This window comes from Colletotrichum godetiae (genome assembly GCF_030913485.1).
Source record: "Colletotrichum godetiae strain CBS 193.32 chromosome Unknown BDP55scaffold_3, whole genome shotgun sequence".
Lineage (NCBI taxonomy): Eukaryota > Fungi > Ascomycota > Sordariomycetes > Glomerellales > Glomerellaceae > Colletotrichum > Colletotrichum godetiae.
Genome location: NW_026851251.1, coordinates 194,545 through 214,602, shown reverse-complemented (window position 1 = coordinate 214,602; position 20,058 = coordinate 194,545). Strand labels below are relative to the sequence as shown.

The following is a 20,058-nucleotide window of genomic DNA, read 5'->3' as shown; positions in this document are numbered from 1 at the left end:
GGATTCGGGAAGCTTTCGCTCGAGGCTCGAGCTCCTTACGCCACGCCTAGTATTTGAGACGCAAAGCGGCAGGAGTTGGTCCATGGGCCCAGGGATGTTGGCTGACCTCCGGGCAAAATGCGAAAGTTCAGTTGAAGCTCCAACACGTCGGGGAGTGACCATTTGGGAAGTTGCGGTGTTCGTTTGTTGCGCCCGGCCGATTTTCTCTTTCCAGATGGGACATGCAGCAAGGAAGGGGGTTGCATTCTTGAGTAAAGGCAGTAGTCGATACCATATTTGTCGTGACTTGAGTCGCTAGTGTGCTTGAGTAGCATGCATACTGTACTATCACGAAGTTGAACGTTGTTGGCATGTGCTGGGAATTCCAGCGTCGTGTGTAGCTCAACGGCGGCCAGGAAGTCGCCCAACTCAGCGCTAGTGATATGATAGCCGGCTCGAGACAACCTGGTTTGGCTGGTCATCGGTCAACGATACCTGCATTGCTTCTGGGACGGACAAGTTGGTATTCGTTGTTGGAAGGTGAAGAGGAAAGAATTCTTTGTCAGCTTCACACCAGACTGCGTTAGGTTCCGCAAGGATTGCCTTTGGGTTCCATAGGATGCGGAGGAAACGCTGACCACACTGATATAATGACGACGATGACGAGCCAATGAGAATAAGCAACGTCCACAACAACTTGCGCCGGCCTGGTGGTGATTCGGATTCTAGACTCGGAATGCTATGGTAGCTATGTTTTGCAGTCTTCAGTCCGCGGTACTCATGCGTTGCTCTTGGCTTCCCGCTGTGCGTGAACGGAGAGTTGACAACTGTACGTGACGTACCGTTGTACTATCGGCAATGTGTTCATAGGCGTTGGTCCATGATGCAGGCCGCAACGACGCGCAGTGGATGATGGGGCAGGCGGCAGGATCGATCCATGTTGGCTGTCAGTCGCGTGCCCAGCGCTAGGAATTCAGGATCAAGTCCCTAGCGAAACGAGGGAGGGTCTCATCGGCCGTGTGCGGTGGGCAGTGCAACGCGCTGGCGACGGAAGACTGGAGAGAACGTAAATGTGTGAGTTTGGTGATTGGGTGGGGCGTTTACTTGACCCTAATCAGCCAGACGAAATTCTGGTCTGTGGTCGAGCTTCTGGTGAAGCTGCGAGTATGCACGAATAGGGAAGTTATCTCATTCTCTGGGGGTCTCTGACCTCATGATAAGAAGCAATACAACCTACCAGGCTGAAGAGGAGCTGAAAATGACGCCTGTCCGTCCAATCTTGCTCGCCTCGTTGGTATTTGCATCTCTCTCCGGACGAGGAGAAGGATAGGAAGAATTTGTCTCGCGGGGAGGCTCTCGCAGCAGCATCTGATAGCCCGATGTTGGTCTGGGCTTGCCGCTTGACAAGTTCCATTCCTGTGCAGGCACGCCGCGCGCCGCCCCTTGGTACATGGGAGTGGTGGTCAGTGCTGGAGCTGGACTGAGGGCTTGGGTTTTCGGGACATAGGTAGAGGTGTAGTCGAAAGTGTCTTCCCGCCCATCATCTAGCCGCATATACTTCAAAGTACCTCCATAGCGGCCGGCCTTCCGAGTATCCGCGGGCCCGTCCAGGTCACGTTTCCCGAGTCCCTTCTTAGGGCGATGTGGAAGGAGTGCAGGGCCGCAGGCCATAGCTTGGGCGTTCCTCACTAAGCAGCAACATGCCAGGTCGTTATGATGCTCCGTTTCCTCAAGCATTTCTGCTCATCTGTTTCTCTTTCTCAAGAATCATCAACTGCTAACATGAATTATGCTGGCCTGTAAGTGGCGGCTTCGGAACCCTTGTTGTCTCCGAGCGGTTGGGGCAATACGTCAGTTGGGAGTCCCCCTGAGGCTGTGCTTAAGGATGGGGAGATTGCGATATTGGCTGCTTAGTCTTCACTGCTTGCTCTCTGCATATCAGGTACGTGAGCTTATTTGCTTCCAGGGCCAAGGTGAGCCTGTTAGTATACCTGGACAGGGTTTGAGAATATGGGAATCTCACCTGAAGGTCAGGTAGACAGTCAAAAGACATCACCGGACATCGGATATGGCTTACCGGACACAGACCCAAAAGAGATGGGAAAGCTGGACACAGCCCTATTGCTCGTACGTGTCCTGGTGGACTAGCTTCGGGGTCCTAGGTGCTTGCAAATGAATATCCGACATACATGTTGTAAGTCGTGTCCTTTCTCGTCACGGTCGTTTACGCGTTGTTGTTACTCTCCTGCTTATTGAGGGTGAGTTGCCCAGGTTCCCTTCTTTGCGTTGCGATGCGGGACGGCAAGCTCCTAGCCGGAACCTCCCTCTTGCGCGTGTTAAGCAGGTCTGTATGTCTCTGATATGTGCCTTTGGATTGGTACTCGGCGCGCGGCATACAGACCGTGTGTAGGTACTCCGTACATGCACGACGACGGTTTGGTATTCAGCCGAGCAGGCAAGCTTTATTGTTTAGCTGCCGCAAGATGAACGTGCTTCTCATATTGCAATGTCGCGCTTTCAATCATCGACCACTAAACGCTCCGATGCTTCGCCGGCAACGCACATACCTGGCGAGCTAAGGTAGCGGAGGACGGCGGACGGAGGTAAGGAGCCGGGTCACACCTTGGCATTTGCAATTCCCCAACGCTCGGCTCATCGGCGAGTGGTCGTTTAGTTTGAAGGTATTGCCATGATGTAATACACTGTGGTAATATGAAGCTGCGAAATGTGATGTTGGACCTGGATTGGATACATATAACATTTACTCTGTACGCCATTATTTCTGTCGGAATCCCTTGGTCTTGGTGGTGGAAGAGGGTGGAATGAGGAGAAGTGGAGGATGTGCAAGGAAGCTGAGGCAGGGCTGCACTAACAGAGGTGAGGTTCCTTTCCGCAGTAGAAGCCGCTCATAGCGACATCCCGTCGGTTTGGCCGGGCCCCGACGGCATCGGCCCACCCAACTTTGACAGTCCCTGCCCTGTGCCCTGTCACGCACTTTACCAGGTACGTCGCGGCAACAGCCCAGTGGACTGCGGCCGCTGTGAGTGAGCGCACCCCAAATGCAAGGGTGTGCCGTATGTGGGTACATCGCTCAAGGGTGTCACTATCCTACCTGCCGGAGGTACCTTAGGAAGACTTGGTTGAGGATAAGTACCTACACAATGTAGAGTACCTGAGGGCTGTTGAGTGCAGTAAGAAACATAAATCTGTGTGTGACCAGCAAATGGTATGCTGACGGCATCTTATGAGTCTGAGTATTCTTCGGCGGTGGTAGGTAGTAACCTTGTGCTTCTTCCACTGCCCCTCAACATACCATGTTGGGAACTGTCCAGAACCTGAGCCACAGCCAAGCCATCCTCGAGTACCTACAGCATCCGTATGGTATCCGTCCAGGACACGAAAAGCCCGAGGTGAACTTAGTTAAGGGTCCTGCTGGACCCGATCTGCGCTCAATCTATCTTGTGACTGAGGTGTGAGGTGATGTGCCCTGGCTGGTGGGCTGTGTGGATGGTTTGGTGGTTTCGCTGGGGGAAAGTTTAGTGGCCCCTCGCCTGAAGGGAGTCGAGCCCGGGCAGTCACCACCACTGGCCACTCTCAGTTCAACAGGGGCCCCAGTGTGTGCCAGTGTCCGGTGTCCGTGGGCCCAAGACAGAGTGGATATGGCAAGATACCTCGCGTTACCGCGACATTAGCGCGACCGCGGATGTACCTTTACATGTACCTAATACTGGGACGGGGGAACATCTGGGACTGAGGAGGAGGAGGAGGAGGAGGAGGAGGAGCCTCTGGTGTCCTGTTAGGAGAGGGGCCACACACCACTAAAAGTCGAGGGACTGGCTGGTTGGCCGTAAAACTGGGGCCCTGACCTAGGACTGGGACTGGGACTGGGACGGGGAACTGGGAGTGGCCGGACCACCTTGCCATAGCATGCCATGCCTTGCTTGGTCTGGCCTGGGCCTGCCGCAGTGCGGCCTTGACCACCACGGGCACCTATGACCATCTTTCGCTGCATTCTGAATCTCTCGACTCCTCTTCTCTTGAGTTCTTCCACTCTCACACACCCATCCTACACATCTTCTTCTCTCCAGCAATCTTCTCTCTGCAGACCCTTCACCGAGTCTGAGAGAGAGCTTCGAGAAGCGACACCTCTTCTTTTTTTTCTTCATCCCCCCTTTTCCTTTTTTCTCCTTTGCCCTGCCCCCTTCGTGTGTTTCGATACCCTCAATTGTTGTTCGTGGTCCGGTTTCGTGGCCTCCTCCCCTCCCTGTCCCCACGACTGTCTTTGCGAGCTCGCAATATGAACAAACTGGCGAACATGCGTCACTGGTCCGAGAGGATGAGCCCCAACTTCGGAATGGGTCGTCCCAACATGCCCATGAACCCCATGAACCCGAGAAGAGATACAGTTCCTCAACAGCCTGCTTCAATAAGCTCGCCCCAGCCTCTCGATGCTCCGACACCGATCATTCACTACTCCTTCAATGTGCCATTCGCCTCTGACCTCGCCGGTCCCAATACTGAGGACATCCTTCACGCTACCGACGATGCTGTCCTGCGCTGGACCCACCCCGAGGAAGTTGCCGATGACGTCCAGGTTCACGAGCTGCCCGTTCATACCCAGAATCTTGCCAACTTGCGCAAGGTCTGCAAGGACATCACCAGCGGGCCTTTCCAGATCGAGGCTCATGTCATCTCGACGACACCCAAGAATGCAAAGGGACAGCAGGTCACCACTGTTTGCCTGTCGGGAACTCCGGAAATGGTCAACAAGAGCAGGGAGACGATTTTGAACGACAACCAGACTGTCCTGGTAGGTTTTTACAAATACGGAAAAGGGCGTTGGACCGTGGATTAACCTGTGTCAATCTAGCGTTGTACGACTGTTGATGTCGAGGGCCACCTCGTCTGTGACCTGACCGCCGGTGCGTTGAAGCAGCAAGTGACGGACACCTTGGATTACATCTCCAAGTATTGCGGGGTCGACATTTTCTTGCTGGGTCCCAAATTGACACCCGTGGTTGATGGCATGACGGGTGACGCCGAGATGCGCGTTGATCAAAGATGGCGAGTAGCCATCTATGGTGATATCCTCTCCGTCGAGCATGCAAAGGCCCGTGTGCTCATCCAAATTGACACTCTGGTAAGCCTGGCCAATCAACGGCATGATTCTGTCTCACCTCGCTAACCGCATTGTAGCTCGGCCGAGTTGTCGATGCCACCAAGCTTGACCTGTCGATTCACCAACTTGTGTGCGGCCGCCACCGGAAGAACATTAAGCTCATTGAGTCCTCGACTGGTACTGCCATCTACTTCCCGCCTCCCTTCTCTCAGATGTACCGATACTGCCCGCCCGGTGCAAGCCGTCGTGACCCTACAGACATCTTCATCACGGGCGAGAGCCCTCAGGCTATTGAACTTGCCAAGCAGAAGCTCCACGAGACTGTTTCCCGCATCCGCCTGTACATGAAGGATGTCACTATCTCGCCCGCCAAAATTGACAGCGTCTTGCTCACCCGTCTTGACAAGGTTCGGAAGATCCTTGAAGCCAATGGCACCTACATCTTGTTCCCTCCTCTGGCAAGCCAGCGCAATATGGTTCGTGTCCAGGGAAGCGAAGGACTGCATGTTGAGCGCACCGTCCGCGAGGTCATGGCCTTGGTAAGTTGTGCAGGAGAACCAGACGACCGCCCAAATCTAACAATCTATCATAGGCTGGACAATTCTACAGCGCAGCTTGGTGGATCCAACAGCCCGACAGTCGCCAGCTTCCGAACCCCGCTGACGTCAGAACCATGCTTGGTGATGTTTGTGCCAACTCGGATGCCGACCTGTCTTTCGACAAGATGAACTTCTCAATCACCGGTTCCGATGATGCTGTAAAGGCCGCCTTGATGGTCATGTCTGAGATCAAATTTCTTGTCCAGTCCCAGTACCAAATCCGAGTCAAGATTGAACTTGCCAATGAGCACAAGGAATTTGTGAGCGGCAAGAAGAATGGCAAAATCAACAAAATCATGGGTCAAAGCAGTGTACAGATCATATTCGACGGCTTCAACGAGTACAACTTCAACATTGATGTCATGGCTGCCAGCTACGACTCGATGAAGCAGGGCCTAACACTTGTCGAACAGGAGATGCCTGCTTCCATCTCCTTCCACGTTCCTGATCAGTACCACAAGCGAATCATTGGCATTGGAGGACAGCATATCCAGCGCATCATGAAGAAGCACTCTGTGTTTGTCAAGTTCTCCAACGCTATGGACCGCGGAGGAATGGGTCGTGAGGATGACGATGTCAAGGTCGACAACGTCATTTGCCGTACTCCTGCAAGGAACGCCCAGAATCTCGATGCTGTCAAGAACGAGATTCTGGAAATGGTCGACAGAGCCGTAAGTTGACCGGTTCAATCACCCGAATTGCCACGCTAATCGACTTGCTACAGGACTCCGAGTACACCTCGCAGATCGTCAACGTTGACCGCCTGTATCATCGTCAGCTTTTGGCTCGCCTCGGCGAGATTGACGAGCTTGAGGGCAAGTACAACTGCAAGATCGTGTTCCCGAGCACTGAGCAGGCTAGCGATGAGGTCACTGTGACTGGTCCACAGTGGCAGGTGCCTCATTGTGTCGATGAATTCTTGGTATGACCTCCGATCGGCCTTTTGCTGTTGAATATTTTATACTGACTCTGGCCAGGGCATGGTTCCTGACAACCACGAGTTGGTTCTCACCCGTACCCCAGAGTTCATCAAGTTCCTCGAGTCGCCCAGCTTCGCTCACGACCTTGTTCCGAAACTGAAGACGCAGTATGAAGTTGAGGTCACCGTCCATCAGGATGCCGATTCTGAGGATGGCTTGCCGGCTCTCGCCTTGCGCTGGACGTTTACTCGCAACAATGCCGGCGGCCTGCGTGACGCCATTGACTTCCTTCTTGCTCAATTCGCCACTGCTGGCGTTGAGGTGACCATTTTGAAGGGTTCGATCCCTCGGCCGAAGTCCGATTCTTTCGAAGACTCGCTTCAGTACTTTGACTCGAAGCTTCTTCAGCATGCTCCGGCCACCATCGCTGCCGATTCCCCAACCAAGGCGGCCTTCGAGGGAGAGGTTGCTCGCGAGCGAGGCACGATCTTCGACCGTCTCCGCAAGCCTGGCAGCATGACCTCCATCTCGTCCTTCTTGGACCGCCGCAAGAACAGCTCTCACTCGACCCACGCCAACTTTTTCAAGGGATCTAGCAATGTGTCCAAGTCTTCCCTTATTTCGATCGAGTCTACCCGCAGCTTCAATGCGGACAGAAACCCCTGGAACGATAGCGGCGTTAATCTTCCAGACGACGACAACCCATGGGCCCACCGCCCCATTGGAAATGGTTCCGATAAACTGACCATTCCCCAACCTGGTGACGTTACGCCACGTCACAGCACTCGAGCGTCCGGCGACAGCGGGCGCCCTTCTACGTCTCATTCTACGAATTCTGGATACCCCGGTCCCATCGGACCTTTCCGTTAGATTCCCGTCTTAGAAAATCTACTACGTGCAAAATACCCCGGCTGGATATACCCTGGCGTACAATACCCCCGGAACGTTGCTTCCGATGCATCGGTCGGCCGAAGTTATTGTTTTGCTTGCTTTGTTGCTATTGCTTTAACCGTACTTTATTTTAGTTGATTTAGTCTCAGAGTCTTGCGGGTTTCGATAGTCGCTATCGCACGTGTTCACGTCCACTCTTTATACCCCCGAAGTCGAAAGGCGGAGGACAAAAAAGAAAAGATACCTTGTTTGCGGTTTGGCTTTGTTTGTTTATGCATTCAGCGCTCCTGATGATTACGGTCACAGGGGAATCGAAAAAGCGAAAGGTCGAGGGGTCACATGGTTTCGCCCATAACTCGATTCTGATAGTCCAGCGGCCAGGTCCCGCAAACCTCTACAGATCTATTCAATATAGATCACGCCCCGCACAACATTTGTCTCTGCCGCCAAAGGGGCTGAAATATAGGGGCATACGAGACCTCGAGGTCAGCATGGATTGTCAATTGGGAAAAGATGGAAATAGGTAGTTATACTCTCTGGGTGTGGGTTGGCTCAGCAAGTCCGCCAGGCGGTGAAAGGGAAAATTGTTATGGCGGCAGGCCAGTATGACGCAAGATTCAGCGGCTGACTGAACTGCAAGCGGGAGATGACGACGGAACTATATGGATACCTGCAGGCCTTTTTTTTTAGTTTGACCTTGAAACGCAACGATACCCATGGTCATTCAAACCACTGTCCTTTTCCAGTGTGATGTGTGATCAATACAGGCAACGGGGGCTGGGAGAATCTTACTTGCCGGTTAGGAGGAATGGAAACTCGGTGGAGCTCTATCATCTCGACTTGGTGGACAACGAAAGTCGATATTCGGATCGATTAGTTGCGTTCGACCAGCAAAGAACGAATGTAACGGTTCAACCTCGAGACCGAATCCACAACCAGGTGTCTTGCGAGCCCCTTTAACCCCCCTGAGGCCGTTCTTCTTGCTGGCAAAGTGTGTCTGGTAATGGCCTCTGAAATGTAGCTTCACATCTTGAATAACATAGACCCAAGTTACAGATGCTTTCAAAAATGCTGTACAGGTTTCTCCTATCTTACAACCGCTCCCTTGCAAGTCTCTATGATTTAGACATGCACACTAGAATAGTCTCAAAAGGCTGACCTCCAAAAGCCGTGGTCTTACAACATCGACACCCCTCAAACCCCTGGGCAAGAGAGATGTCCCCTCAAATCCCATAGCGAAAAGAAATGCCCCATGTAGAAGCAATAGACTCAATCTCCAACCTCACAACCCATAGGCATACAATCAAGAAGAGATAGGACCAACCGAGACCTTCTCCTGCCGCGCACGCGCCTCCATCTGTGCCTTTTTATCGTGAGACCGCTGGACGCGCCGCTTCTCCGTCTTCAAGCTCGCGAAACGGCCTTTGGCACCGTGCCTGATCTTGGTAATCATATCCATCGCCTTACCCTTGTCGACGTTGGCGGCCGTCAGGGGCTCCTCCTTAGGCCGGAGCTTGTTGAGAAAGTCGAGCTGTCCCGGCGTCGGCGGGCCCTTGCGCCAGCGTTGCCAGCGTTGGACGAATGTGTGGGGGTAGAGTTCCGAGTTGGAGACGTAGTTGTCGCTGCCGTGGACCGCGTCGGCGAAGGTTGCGGCTTGGAGGAGCTCGCGGGGCGCGGCGAAGGGGGATTTGGCGACGCCTGAGGGCAGGGTGCGGACTTCGACGGCTTGCCAGAGGAGCTGCTCTTTGTCGCCGCCGTCGTCGTCGTCGAACTTCGTTTTAGCGTCTACTTTGAAGAGTCGGATGTAGGATCCGTTGGGCGCGCAGAGGACGTATTTATCTTGGCCAACCTGAACCCACGCGTACTGGCTTATCGCCCGAATGTGCTGCTCGCCGGATGTGTCCTGAATCAGATCAAAGACGGAGTCGTAGTCGGTGAAAGTCACCGACTTGGTGGGTGCAGTAGCTTCAGGTGCAGAAGCATCAGAGTAAGCGTGGTCCTGTCGGAGCTTCTCTGCTTCTTTCCTGCCCTTAATCTCCTCCATGTCGGCCGTAGTCGCTTCGCTAACGATCTCGCTCGGATCCAGACCGAAAAGCGTCGGCGCACTCACGATACCGGTTTGGAGACTGGAAACCATGTCGATGATATGGCAGTCGGACTTTCCCTTGTGTAACCTCATACCTCTACCGATCATCTGCACCAGAAGATTCCGAGATCGTGTCGGACGAGCAAGAATGACGCAGTCGATGTTTGGGATATCGGTTCCTTCCGTGAAGACTCCGCAGTTCACGAGCACAGGAAACTTTCCACTGCGGAAATCCTCAAGGGTCTTAGCTCTCTCGACTTTGTGCGTGTCTCCCGTTACGAACCTTGCGTCGTAGCCGTGTTTGCGGAACGTCTGCGTCAGACCAGCGACGTGCGCAAGGTCTACGCAGAAGACCAGAGTCGACTTCCGATCGGATGCCTTGGCCAGCCAGCTCCGTACGGTGATTTCGTTGATCTGGTCCGTATTAACGGCCCTTGACAGTTCTCCCGGCTGGAAATCGCCATTGGCACCATTTTTGACCCTAGATAAGTCTGCTGTCGATTCGACGGTGGTGAACATGACATCCGAGAGCCACTTGTCTCCGATCATGTCAACATAATCCTTGTGATAGACGATCTGGTCAATCGCGGCGCCCAACTTGAGGCCGTCGAATCGAGAAAAGGTGGCAGAAACGCCCACCAAAGACGGCGAGTTCACTTTTTTACTGTCGAGTCCAAAGTGACCCAGTACTCGCATATAACCTGGAGCTACAATGTGATGCGCCTCGTCGACGAGAACCAGCTTAAATCTTTGCGGGTCGAACTTGTTGAGTCGGTCCCCAGACGTGATGCTCTGCAGGCTGGCAATGGTAATGTCTGCGGTGCCAGAGGCATGCATGGAGCCCATCTCAATCTCTACGGTGCTATCGGGGTATGCATTGGTGCAGTGCCTTGCCGCCTGCTCGACAAGTTCCCTCCTGTGGGCGAGGATGAGAGTCTGAGTGGCGATGGTTTCCCTCGGCTGAACTCTTTGAATCAGTTGGGTGAAGATGACCTGGGATTGTTAGTCTATAGTCATCAACACTGCGTCACAGAGGCTAACCGTCTTGCCGCTACCGGTAGCCAGCGAGATTCCTAGTCTCTTGTGTCCATCTTTGAGAGACTGTAGGACAGATTGAATGCATTCTTCTTGATAGTCTCTCAGTTCTATCTGAGAGCTCGCAAATTGTACCCTAGCATAGGGAAGATGTCTCTTAACAGGGGATTTAACAAGAATGGGAAGTCTCAATTCATTTACAGTAAAGGAAGGTGCCAAAAGCTTCCGTGAGACAAAGGGTATCATGATGCAATGGTCTCCATCCTACAAGAACTTGAAGAAGAAAAAGGATGTCCAAGTAAGGTAATAAGTGTATTTGAGGGTCGCTGTTGCGGAAACTTGGGTGTGCAGGAAGGCAAGGGACGAGCAGTTGCTCCAATCGACCGCCGAATGTTGTCTCCACAGGCCTTAGATGGTACTTGCCCAAATGTACTCGAAGTTTCCTGGTAACACTCGCAGCAGACTTTTAGGCACGTGCCTGTTAGAGTCACGCTATGGGAAACTTGTGGTTCCCAATGCTGGGAAATCTTCAATTTCACAATATGGAGGCAGCGTTCATCTCATACCAAACCAACAAACCTCATATCCAAGAGGCAGCCACCCATTACATCCACCAAGCCTGGAATTCAATACGCGAAACTCGGCTTCTTATGAGGCAACAATTTTATTCTGGTGCTCTCATCACAACATGTACGCGACACACCGCCTAGGCCGAATCGTCGACTTCAGAGTTTCAGACGGAAATGAGCATGGAGCCGGAAGACGATTATTTGCCAAATCAGGAGGACCTAGGAGACCATGACCTCGAGGACCTCGAAAAGTCACCAAAGCGGCAAATAACCCAACACCAGAGATCGCATTCTGCTTATTCCGTCGTATCGTCTGGCGACGATGAAAATGGCACAGACGAAGGCTGCTCAAGCCACAAGCGACGGGCGCAAAATGAGATCGTGGAGCCAGTTCTCAAGCGTCACAAAGGCATCTTCAACAACAACTACTTGGATCTCTTGAATGAGGAAATTCAAGATGTCGTCCATCAGACGATTGTTGGAGGAGACGATGATATGCCACCTTCGCAGATTGGCCTGACGACTTGGACCTCATACGAGAAGAAGCTCTTCTTCGAAGCCCTCTCAAGACTCGGCAAGGACGACTTACCGGGTATCTCGGCCAAGATCCAGACCAAGAGTGAAATTGAAGTCCGCCAGTACATTCTTCTCCTGCAAGCGGCCGTCGAGGGAAGGGACAAGGAGCAGGACGGAGCCAACAAGCCAATACATTTAGCAGACTACCCTGCAGCCGTCGAAATCAGTCCGCTATGCTGCCACGCGCTCGACGCAGCGGCCGACGCGCTCTCTTTCCGCCAAGAACGGCACGAGGAGATTGTCGAACAGAAGAAGTGGGGTGAGTGCTGGAATATCAACCTGGAGCTCGCGAAACGAATCGAAGGCGACCACGGCCTGGAAAAGGACCCGACGTTGGCAAGCGATCATGGGCTGGCATTCACCGAGGTCCTTCGGATGAAGAGCTTCCTTCGCCTCTCCGAACGCATCTTCATGAACGCATCCAACGCCGAGAATAACTGGCAGTACGTCAGTGAGGAGCCGCCGACGATCAGGGCGACGGCGCTGCAGGATTTCCACTCTCTTCTCGTCTCTGTCACCGAGAAGATTATCCTCACTACACTGTTTATTGCGCGATCCCGGATACGGGCCAAGAAGCACGTTGAACCATCCACGAGGAACCTGGTCAGACGCAAGGATGTCGAGGCGGCAGTTGCGTCGTTGGGGATGAAGCAGAACAGCGACAAGTTCTGGACGACATGTGCGCGGAGGCTACGACTCGACGTCTATGATGATGATGCTGAAGATGTTGGGGATGACGAGGACGAGGAGCCAATGTCATACGACCGCGTGGAGAACATCCTACGGAGCGGAACGAATTTCCCCGGGTCCCCTATTACCGGCGAAACCTCCCCGACGCCGCAGATCAAATTCGAGAAAGACGAAATGTCGGACTCAGCGGACGATGAGGACTCCGTCTCTGAAGGATCCAGTGATGAGGCGCCTGCAATCATGGACGACGCAGAACGCGAGGTCGTCGAGGAGGCCAAGGAGGTACTCGTCTACTCCGCCTATGACTTCCCCGAGACACACCGTACGAGAGAAGCCTTGAAGAACAGAATTAGGAATGAGCTGGCGCAGGAAGCGTACGCAGAGGCTGAAGATGCAAAGGCGAGCCGCGAGTGCGAGTCGGACATGTGGCGGCTCCTGCAGCGACAACCCCCAGAGCCTGTGATCACGACGCAGACCGCAGAGCCTACTAGACAGGTAGCAAGGGGGGTGGAGGACCTCTACGATGTCGGACGGCGGTGGAGGGAGAAGTTGGTGTATCACAGTGAGTGGGAAATGCTCGGCACGTCTCAGCTCCAGGACAAGAAAGCCTGATCCCTAGTTTAGTAGTTGAGTTTGGTTCTTGTCCTTGATACCCATATACTTGGATCTTATCTACTTTTTTCACCCAAATGCCAAAACCATTCTTGCTAGCCTATGCTATTGTGTGGGACATAGGACGAGGCCTATCTGAAGACAACGCTCGTGCCGAGTGGAACATTCTTTAAGTCGCAGATCGCGACGGGTATCTTTATCCCACTAGGCCTGGATGGACAGCCGCCAGATTGTTTGCTTTCGTGGGTCAAGTAGCAGTCGACTCATGCTAACGCACCCGGCCTCGTTACTAACGTCCCCGACCCCGTCCTCTACTTCGGCCTCTGCCTCTGCCACGACCTCGAGCAGCCCCTCTTGTTGAACGCGATACCGGTGTCCCGCTGTCCTCGGCGCTTTCTTCTTCCTCTTCGTCTCCCTCATCGGAATCTCCAGAGCCACCAGAGTCGCCGGCATCACCAGAGCCGCTACCATCACCAGAGTTGCTCCCCTCACCTTCCTCTTCCTCGTCTCCTTCGTCTCCATCTTCACCGTCTTCGCCCTCATTGCGATCATCTTGCTCTTCTTCATTCGAGTCCGAGCCGTCCTCATCCCCGCCCGAGTTCTCGTCGTCGTCATCATCGTCATCTTCCGAGTTCGTCGAGTCGGCCTTTTCAGCCTTGCCAGCTTTGCCGCCCTTTTTGGGTTTCTCTGCCTTTTCTGGCTTCCCGGATTTCTTTGGCTTTTCTGGCTCTTCGACCTTCTCAGCTTTCTCGGCTTTAGCCTTGCCAGCGGCCCTCTTTTGACTCCTGGCCACCCGCGCCGATTTTGGAGGCGGCGATGCAGTGTCTGTGCCAGCGTCTTCCGTATCTTCGACGGTGCTAGCGCGAGTCTTCGTAATTGTGGAAGCGCGCTTTCTCCGTCTGGTGTTTCCGCCAGCGTTGCTACCACCGGGAGAGGGCGGTGGCGGCGTGAGCTCGAATTCGGGTGGTGAGGTTGGAGGTTCGCTGGCATCGGCGAGGCGGCGCTCCATCATCATATCGTCGAACTCGTCGTATGGAAGAGAGAACTCTTTGAATCGGTCGTCGTAGTTGTCATCTTCTTGGGCGTCGTAAAAGTCTTCTCGCTGGTCGATCGTCTTAAGATCGTACAAGGTACGAAGCTTCGTCCAGATATGGGGTATGCGTGTGTGGGTGTAGAAGTCGGGATCAATACCGTGATTCCGCAAGTGCTCGCTGATAGCAATCATTCTGAAGTGTTTGTGCATGCCTACGATTCGACCGTCAGATTCAATTGGCTTTCCAAGGCCGATCAACTAACCCGCTGGTTTCCACCGGATGACTCCTTTGTAGAGTGATGAAAGTTGATCGTCGGTCCACAGATTATTCGGCCACTCATCCGCAGAAGGCTTTATCGGAGGCGCACTCGCCACAGGAGTGTCTGCAGCTGGGGTATCGACATCCATGGCATCATCGTCGCGGGCTGGTGTTGGCGTTGCGACAGCAGAAACGCTGCTGCGCATCTTCTTTTTGGGAGGCATGGCAGCGAGGGCCAGCAGCGTAAATAAACAGAGATGGCGTTCCTTGGGGTTTGGCGTGTGTAGATGTGATGCTCGGTGATGATATGGAGGCGGCAGGGCTGTCGACCAAATACTCTGGCACTGGAAAGGTTGAAAAAAGAAGCTTCCGTATTATCTGAGAGCTCGAGCGGGTTGAGGCAGTGAGAGCTCTCGATTGGTTCCACATACTTTCCTGCGTGGCCGACATAGCAGGGTAGGTAGGTACCTTTTGAGTCTTAGGCTTTTCAGACGCCAGGAGCCGAACCTGCGGGGATGATCAGAACCGGACAGAGAGACATGCAGGGGTTCCAGGTTGTGCCTGAAAGTGTGACGCGCCAGTCGCGTCGCGGGGGCCCCTAGCCGCCCCTCTACCTTTGTCCCCAAAAGTGCCTGAGAGAAACGTCATATGGAACCTGAATCCTCAAAGATGCGATGTCACTGATTGCAGGCTTTGCGCCCCATATCCGTCTACACCAATGTTTGACGTCGCAATACTACCGTCGGCACAACCATGTTTGAAGAAGATGGTCTTTCGAACGTCTTTGCGATTCCAGACTTCCGAGAGCCGTCCAAATGGCTAGAAAACCAATTGCCCAGAGCCGATACTGGCTTCTTTGCCCTCGACTTAACAGGTATGGTCCCTCGAACTCAAGAGGCTCCTGGTCGCTTTACTGACCAATGTTATGTCCAGATAATGAATTGCCTTCTTTATGCAAACCTCCCGATTCTCAACCTGGCGAACTCTTCACCCTCCCTGCCATAGATCCTGCGCCGCAGCAGGAGCAGCAGGAGGAGCCGAACACGACTGAGAACCTCGAATTTACGTTTGAAGAACCCGCGGCAAAGGAAGAGACGGAAGCGATCGATTTCTGGTTAGGGTTTGACGAGCCCGCTGCGAAGCAACCAGAGTACAAGACCTGGGAAAGCTTCCAGTCTTCTGACATTCTCTCGACAAAGCCGTTGTTCATAACGGAGGCTGGGCCTGGAGCATTTGATGCCTTGATTGGGCTTAAAGAAGATCCTCTACACATTGGAGGTGCTGGCTTCACCGTGGTGGAAGCCGAGACATACTGCAATGCCCTTCTAGCTTTGGCTCTTGGAAGAGACTCGGTATTCTTCTCCTGGCAAGATGTGCATGAAACCTTCAAGCCAGCCTTACCCCAGATCAGGATACCAGCATATTCGGGCAAGGCCGTTCAGGAAGTTCAGCGTTCATGTCTCAAGTGTGGGAATACATACCGTCAACTTCGCAAGTTTGTCGACAGTACATATTTGAAGAACCCGACTCCATGCCGCGTTGCTTTGGCGAGCGCTGTGGACAAGGCCCTCTTGGTTATTCAGGGCAGTGTCGCCTTGCATCATCAACACCCACGATCGATTCTCCAAGTTCAATCGCTCGTCGCGCATATATACACTACCTTGCGCCAGTTTGAGTCTTTGTTGTCAAAGATTCGACGAGGTCATCTGGATGAAGATGTCTTTGTCATCGTGTTCCAGCAGGCTCAGTCTGCCGAGTACGCCGAGACCCATCTCAGAGATATGATGCGAGAAGTCCTCCGGCGAGTATCCAAACCCTGGATTGAGCTCGTCGAGGAGTGGATCGGCACACGTCGTGAAATCGGCGTGCCTCTGAGCAAGCACGAAATTGGAAGACAAAAAGGCTTCGTCAAGGTGGAATCCGAAACCTATGTGGACGATTTCGGTGACGAGGTCGATGAGGTTGACTTCCGCCTTGATGCGAAGCGAATACCTAGCTTTATGCCGGAAGACGTCGTCAAATCTCTATTTGAGGTTGGACGAAACCTTCGTTTCATAAGGTCAAATCACCCTGGACATCCTTTGGCACATGAGAGCACTATCTCTTCAAGTCAACCCCCGACGGTCGAGTGGCTTTTTGACTGGAACTCGGTCGTGCAATTGGAGGGCATGATCCTATCATACGAAAGCGCGCTTCTGGAAGCCATCAAGAACTTTTCTCCACAGGAATCTGCCGAAACAGCGGCACCTGCTTGGCCGATGGGGAATTCAACTACGTACCAACTGCAACTCTTTGGCCTGGATGAGAATCAGCTGCAAAGTAAATTAGCCTTGTCTATCCAGGACTTTGCTAAACCCATTGCCGACTCGACGTCAGAAGACCTGCTAGGTATCATCATCAGGGAGCGCTTGTCGGACGTCACGACCGAGATCGCGAGTGCCGGGACCGAGTTCACACCGCACTGGTCATTACTTCCGATCCTCTCGTTCGGGTCCATCATATCTGCGCAATCCAGAGTCGTGGGCAGGGAGAGTCTAAAACTGCTCTTCGCATCTCACAACCTGCGTGAGCATCTGAAGTTACAAAAAGAGTTTCAGTTACTGGGCAACGGATTTTTCTGTAGCCGCTTATCCCATGCCCTATTCGACCCAGATCTCGAGACAGCAGAAAGACAGTCTGGTCTTGCACACCAAGGCGGAGTCATGGGACTACGTTTAAGCGGCAGAGACACTTGGCCGCCCGCTAGCTCTGAGTTACGCTTAGCCCTGATGGGGGTCTTGACTGAAAGCTATGAGGGACCTCTTCACGAAGGCTCAAGATCTCGGGATGGCGAAAAGAGTGAACTCCCTGGGGATCTTAGTTTCGGAGTCCGGAGTCTTTCGAATGAGGAAATCGACAAATGCATGGATCCAACCGGACTGGAGGCCCTGGACTTTCTCCGGCTATCCTACAAGCCACCAGCAGCTCTGGGGGCTATCATCACCCCTGTAATTCTAGTGCAGTATGATCGGGTTTTTAAACTGCTACTTCGAGTGCTGCGGATGCAGTACACAGTGAACCGCATCTTCCGCGATGTCACGGCTAGGGAGTCGGGCTGGCGGGATGTCGATGACGTATCCATCCGCTTCTGCTTCGAAGCTCGTCACTTTGTATCGAGCCTCAGTTCCTACATCTTTGACATTGGCATCGAAATGCCGTGGCAGGCATTTGAACAACTCCTGAGTCAAATCGAGGTCGATCTCAGAGCCGAATACCACAGCACGCTGTCAGGCTCAGTACTTAGCCCCGACCGCTTAAGAGAACACCATTCTCAGGTGCTTGATCGAATCATGCTGGCATTACTTTTACGCAAGCGGCAACAGCCTGTGCTCAAGCTTCTAGACGACATTTTCCAAGTCGTGTTGAAGTTTGCCCAATACTCAAGACGCAAGACCGCTGGAAGGAAATCTGGAGGTCAAGAAGACGCCACTGCGAAGGGTCTGTACAAGACGTTTAAGCGGAATGTCGAGGTTTTTCTGGCGGTCTGCAAGGGCCTGAGTGAAAAGGGAGATTATGGAATGAAGGATACCGCTGGAGAGAAATTGACCTCGGGAAGAGTTGATTCACTGGAGGGAAATCCCATTGCTCAGCTTGTTCTGAAGCTAGACATGTCTGGCTATTACTCCAAGGCATGATCGTTTGATGAGGGACGGTTGGATCATTGCGTTGATGAACAGATTAGATACCCCGGGCGTCCATTAGATCAATGCCAGCCACTGTCTTTGAATTACGTTAGTCTCGCCTACGGCGTCTGATGAGTCACTTTCTACTGATGCACCGATAATAGGGCTATTCGATTGAGCTCTGATCCTAAGCATTTAGAATGACGACTGGCCCCGAGGCCAAACATGTGCGGAAGATGGAAGGGCGGTGGCTTGCCCCGCCAAAGTGATGCCCCGGCCCCGACCTCCCTGGCAGTGCCCCGCATCGCGTGTCCCACCTGCCCGCGTTTGTTGATTTACTTCCCTCGTTTGGACGAAACCGTGCACTTGAACAAAACAAACTAAGCTCTTCTATTGCGACCTTCAAGCTCAACAACCGCCGGAAACACTAACACCATGGCTCGTCCTGGCCTCTCCGCGCGGAATCTTACTCTCACAGAAGAGTTGGAGAAATTGGAGCAGTCTATCACATTGACACTCCAAGGTAAACACTCCGGTTCAAAGAGCACCTGCTCTGTCTATGTTCAATCGGCTGACCTATTTATTCCCCAGAGATCGACCACAACTTTAGCAAGGCACACCGCATCGTTACCACGAACATCTTGCCCATTGTAGAGCAATACGGCGAGCATTCGCGAAATGTTTGGGATGCGTCCAAGGTGCGTAATACTTCTTCGGGTACCCTTCTGATGGGTTGGTAGTCCAGCATCACTGACACACCGAACTTGCAGTTCTGGAAGCAGTTCTTCGAGGCCTCTGCCAACGTTTCCCTCTCCGGGTACGAGGAGAACGCTAACAATGGGGATGGTGAGACCGGCGCAACCGAGGAGTCGACTGTTCAAGAAGACACTACCGTCGACTACACCCGCACACCCCAACAACAACGCCCCGAAGGCGAAGAAGACATGACCATAGTTTCGACAGCCGACTCTACCTTCCGCGCAGACGATTCTGTACTCGACGATAACGACCTCACTGGCAGCACACCTCGGCCTCCCAGGACAAAGACGATGAAGCCGCAGTTTTCGAACCTCGAATCCCCCTACGAGGCACTCAAGCGCGAGCTGAGAGGCGAACCACCTGCGCCACACGAGGAAGACGACGAGAACGAGGATCTTGGACTTGAAGAGGACTCGACTGTCCTCTTTGCGCAGCATACGGCCCGTCTTCCAGACATGTCCATGACGCCGCGCTCCTCGTTCGCGCCGCCGCAGCAGCAGCAGCAGAGTCACAAGGACCCGCTCATGCACCGCATGCTTGACAAGACGTTCCGCATCCAGGCCACACCTCACAAGGGTCCCGCTTACCGCGTCTCGCCGCTAAAGCGTGATGACAAGAACAAGGAAAAGGAAAACGTACCTGCATGGCAGCAGGACTCACCCATGTCGTCACCCGTGATGGCCGTTCCAAAGCTACGTAGCGAGGCGTTTATGTCTCCTATCAAGAGCAATGCCCGACAGCGTCTTGCTGCCGCGACTGCATCTGCGGGACCACGGACTCCGGGCGTGAGCGTGCAGACACCGGGCGGTGCGAGGAAGACCAAAGATGTGTTTGCTACCAAAGGCAACTACGACGATGATGACACGACTACGGATCTCGGCGCCAGGTTCGACAAACAAAAATATGAGATTGACTGGGAGAGCGACAGTGATGAGGGTCATGCGCTGTATGGCGGTATGAGTCCGCCCAAGACTATCCAGTTTGCGCTCCCCCCGTCGAAACTGCTTCAGACTCCTGGTGAGTGGTTTTCTGTTTCTGCAGTGAATGACCCATTTACTGACAACATTTACTAGCTCGCGAGGCAAGCAAGCGCATTGTCGATGACATTCTACTCACAGCGGGCGCCGAGCCGGAGAGCTCAGAGTACAGTCCTACGATGGTCAAAATGAACGAGGACATTCTCAATGAGAGTTTTTGATTCTCTTGAAATCTTTTAATAGAGATCGGCAACGGAGAAGTCGTCTGCCACGAGAATATTAAAGGCTGCCT

The 20,058-nt window shown here is 53.3% G+C and overlaps 6 protein-coding genes across 6 annotated transcripts; 4 read left to right on the top strand and 2 right to left on the bottom strand.

The window, feature by feature from the left end:
* Window positions 1-4,294: 4,294 nt before the first annotated feature.
* BDP55DRAFT_541553 (KH domain-containing protein) lies at window positions 4,295-7,487 on the top strand (the record flags this gene model as incomplete). The annotated part of the gene is made up of 6 exons (XM_060568228.1): window positions 4,295-4,789; window positions 4,850-5,119; window positions 5,176-5,637; window positions 5,691-6,368; window positions 6,422-6,619; window positions 6,675-7,487. The coding sequence occupies 6 exons, from the start codon at window positions 4,295-4,297 to the stop codon at window positions 7,485-7,487; spliced, it is 2,916 nt and encodes a 971-aa protein (XP_060435445.1).
* Window positions 7,488-8,555: 1,068 nt separating this feature from the next.
* Window positions 8,556-11,009, bottom strand: BDP55DRAFT_571634 (P-loop containing nucleoside triphosphate hydrolase protein). Its single transcript, XM_060570748.1, has 2 exons — window positions 10,636-11,009; window positions 8,556-10,587 (listed from the first exon to the last, which is right to left on the bottom strand). Exons 1-2 carry the CDS (start codon window positions 10,873-10,875, stop codon window positions 8,812-8,814), a joined length of 2,016 nt encoding a protein of 671 aa, XP_060435444.1. The 5' UTR covers window positions 10,876-11,009; the 3' UTR covers window positions 8,556-8,811.
* A 166-nt stretch (window positions 11,010-11,175) lies between these two features.
* On the top strand, window positions 11,176-13,220 carry BDP55DRAFT_203289 (uncharacterized protein). Its single transcript, XM_060565951.1, has one exon. It carries the CDS (start codon window positions 11,373-11,375, stop codon window positions 13,074-13,076), a length of 1,704 nt encoding a protein of 567 aa, XP_060435443.1. The 5' UTR covers window positions 11,176-11,372; the 3' UTR covers window positions 13,077-13,220.
* Window positions 13,221-14,875, bottom strand: BDP55DRAFT_203288 (chromatin modification-related protein EAF7-domain-containing protein). Its single transcript, XM_060565950.1, has 2 exons — window positions 14,373-14,875; window positions 13,221-14,321 (listed from the first exon to the last, which is right to left on the bottom strand). The coding sequence occupies exons 1-2, from the start codon at window positions 14,590-14,592 to the stop codon at window positions 13,366-13,368; spliced, it is 1,176 nt and encodes a 391-aa protein (XP_060435442.1). The 5' UTR covers window positions 14,593-14,875; the 3' UTR covers window positions 13,221-13,365.
* A 35-nt stretch (window positions 14,876-14,910) lies between these two features.
* On the top strand, window positions 14,911-18,177 carry BDP55DRAFT_599681 (Spc97/Spc98 family protein). The gene is made up of 2 exons (XM_060571037.1): window positions 14,911-15,242; window positions 15,302-18,177. Exons 1-2 carry the CDS (start codon window positions 15,122-15,124, stop codon window positions 18,040-18,042), a joined length of 2,862 nt encoding a protein of 953 aa, XP_060435441.1. The 5' UTR covers window positions 14,911-15,121; the 3' UTR covers window positions 18,043-18,177.
* A 288-nt stretch (window positions 18,178-18,465) lies between these two features.
* Window positions 18,466-19,987, top strand: BDP55DRAFT_626391 (DASH complex subunit Ask1; the record flags this gene model as incomplete). The annotated part of the gene is made up of 4 exons (XM_060571624.1): window positions 18,466-18,553; window positions 18,622-18,728; window positions 18,801-19,806; window positions 19,863-19,987. 4 exons carry the CDS (start codon window positions 18,466-18,468, stop codon window positions 19,985-19,987), a joined length of 1,326 nt encoding a protein of 441 aa, XP_060435440.1.
* Window positions 19,988-20,058: the final 71 nt, after the last annotated feature.

Excerpts from the sequence above, each read along its gene's own strand:
- BDP55DRAFT_571634 (XM_060570748.1), bottom strand. The coding sequence starts at position 10,875 with ATGATACCCTTTGTCTCACGGAAGCTTTTGGCACCTTCCTTTACTGTA. Across the intron at positions 10,588-10,635 it reads CTACCGGTAGCGGCAAGACG|GTCATCTTCACCCAACTGAT; the intron begins GTTAGCCTCTGT and ends TAACAATCCCAG.
- BDP55DRAFT_599681 (XM_060571037.1), top strand. The coding sequence starts at position 15,122 with ATGTTTGAAGAAGATGGTCTTTCGAACGTCTTTGCGATTCCAGACTTC. Across the intron at positions 15,243-15,301 it reads CTTTGCCCTCGACTTAACAG|ATAATGAATTGCCTTCTTTA; the intron begins GTATGGTCCCTC and ends TGTTATGTCCAG.
- BDP55DRAFT_203289 (XM_060565951.1), top strand. The coding sequence starts at position 11,373 with ATGAGCATGGAGCCGGAAGACGATTATTTGCCAAATCAGGAGGACCTA.
- BDP55DRAFT_203288 (XM_060565950.1), bottom strand. The coding sequence starts at position 14,592 with ATGCCTCCCAAAAAGAAGATGCGCAGCAGCGTTTCTGCTGTCGCAACG. Across the intron at positions 14,322-14,372 it reads CATCCGGTGGAAACCAGCGG|GCATGCACAAACACTTCAGA; the intron begins GTTAGTTGATCG and ends GTCGAATCGTAG.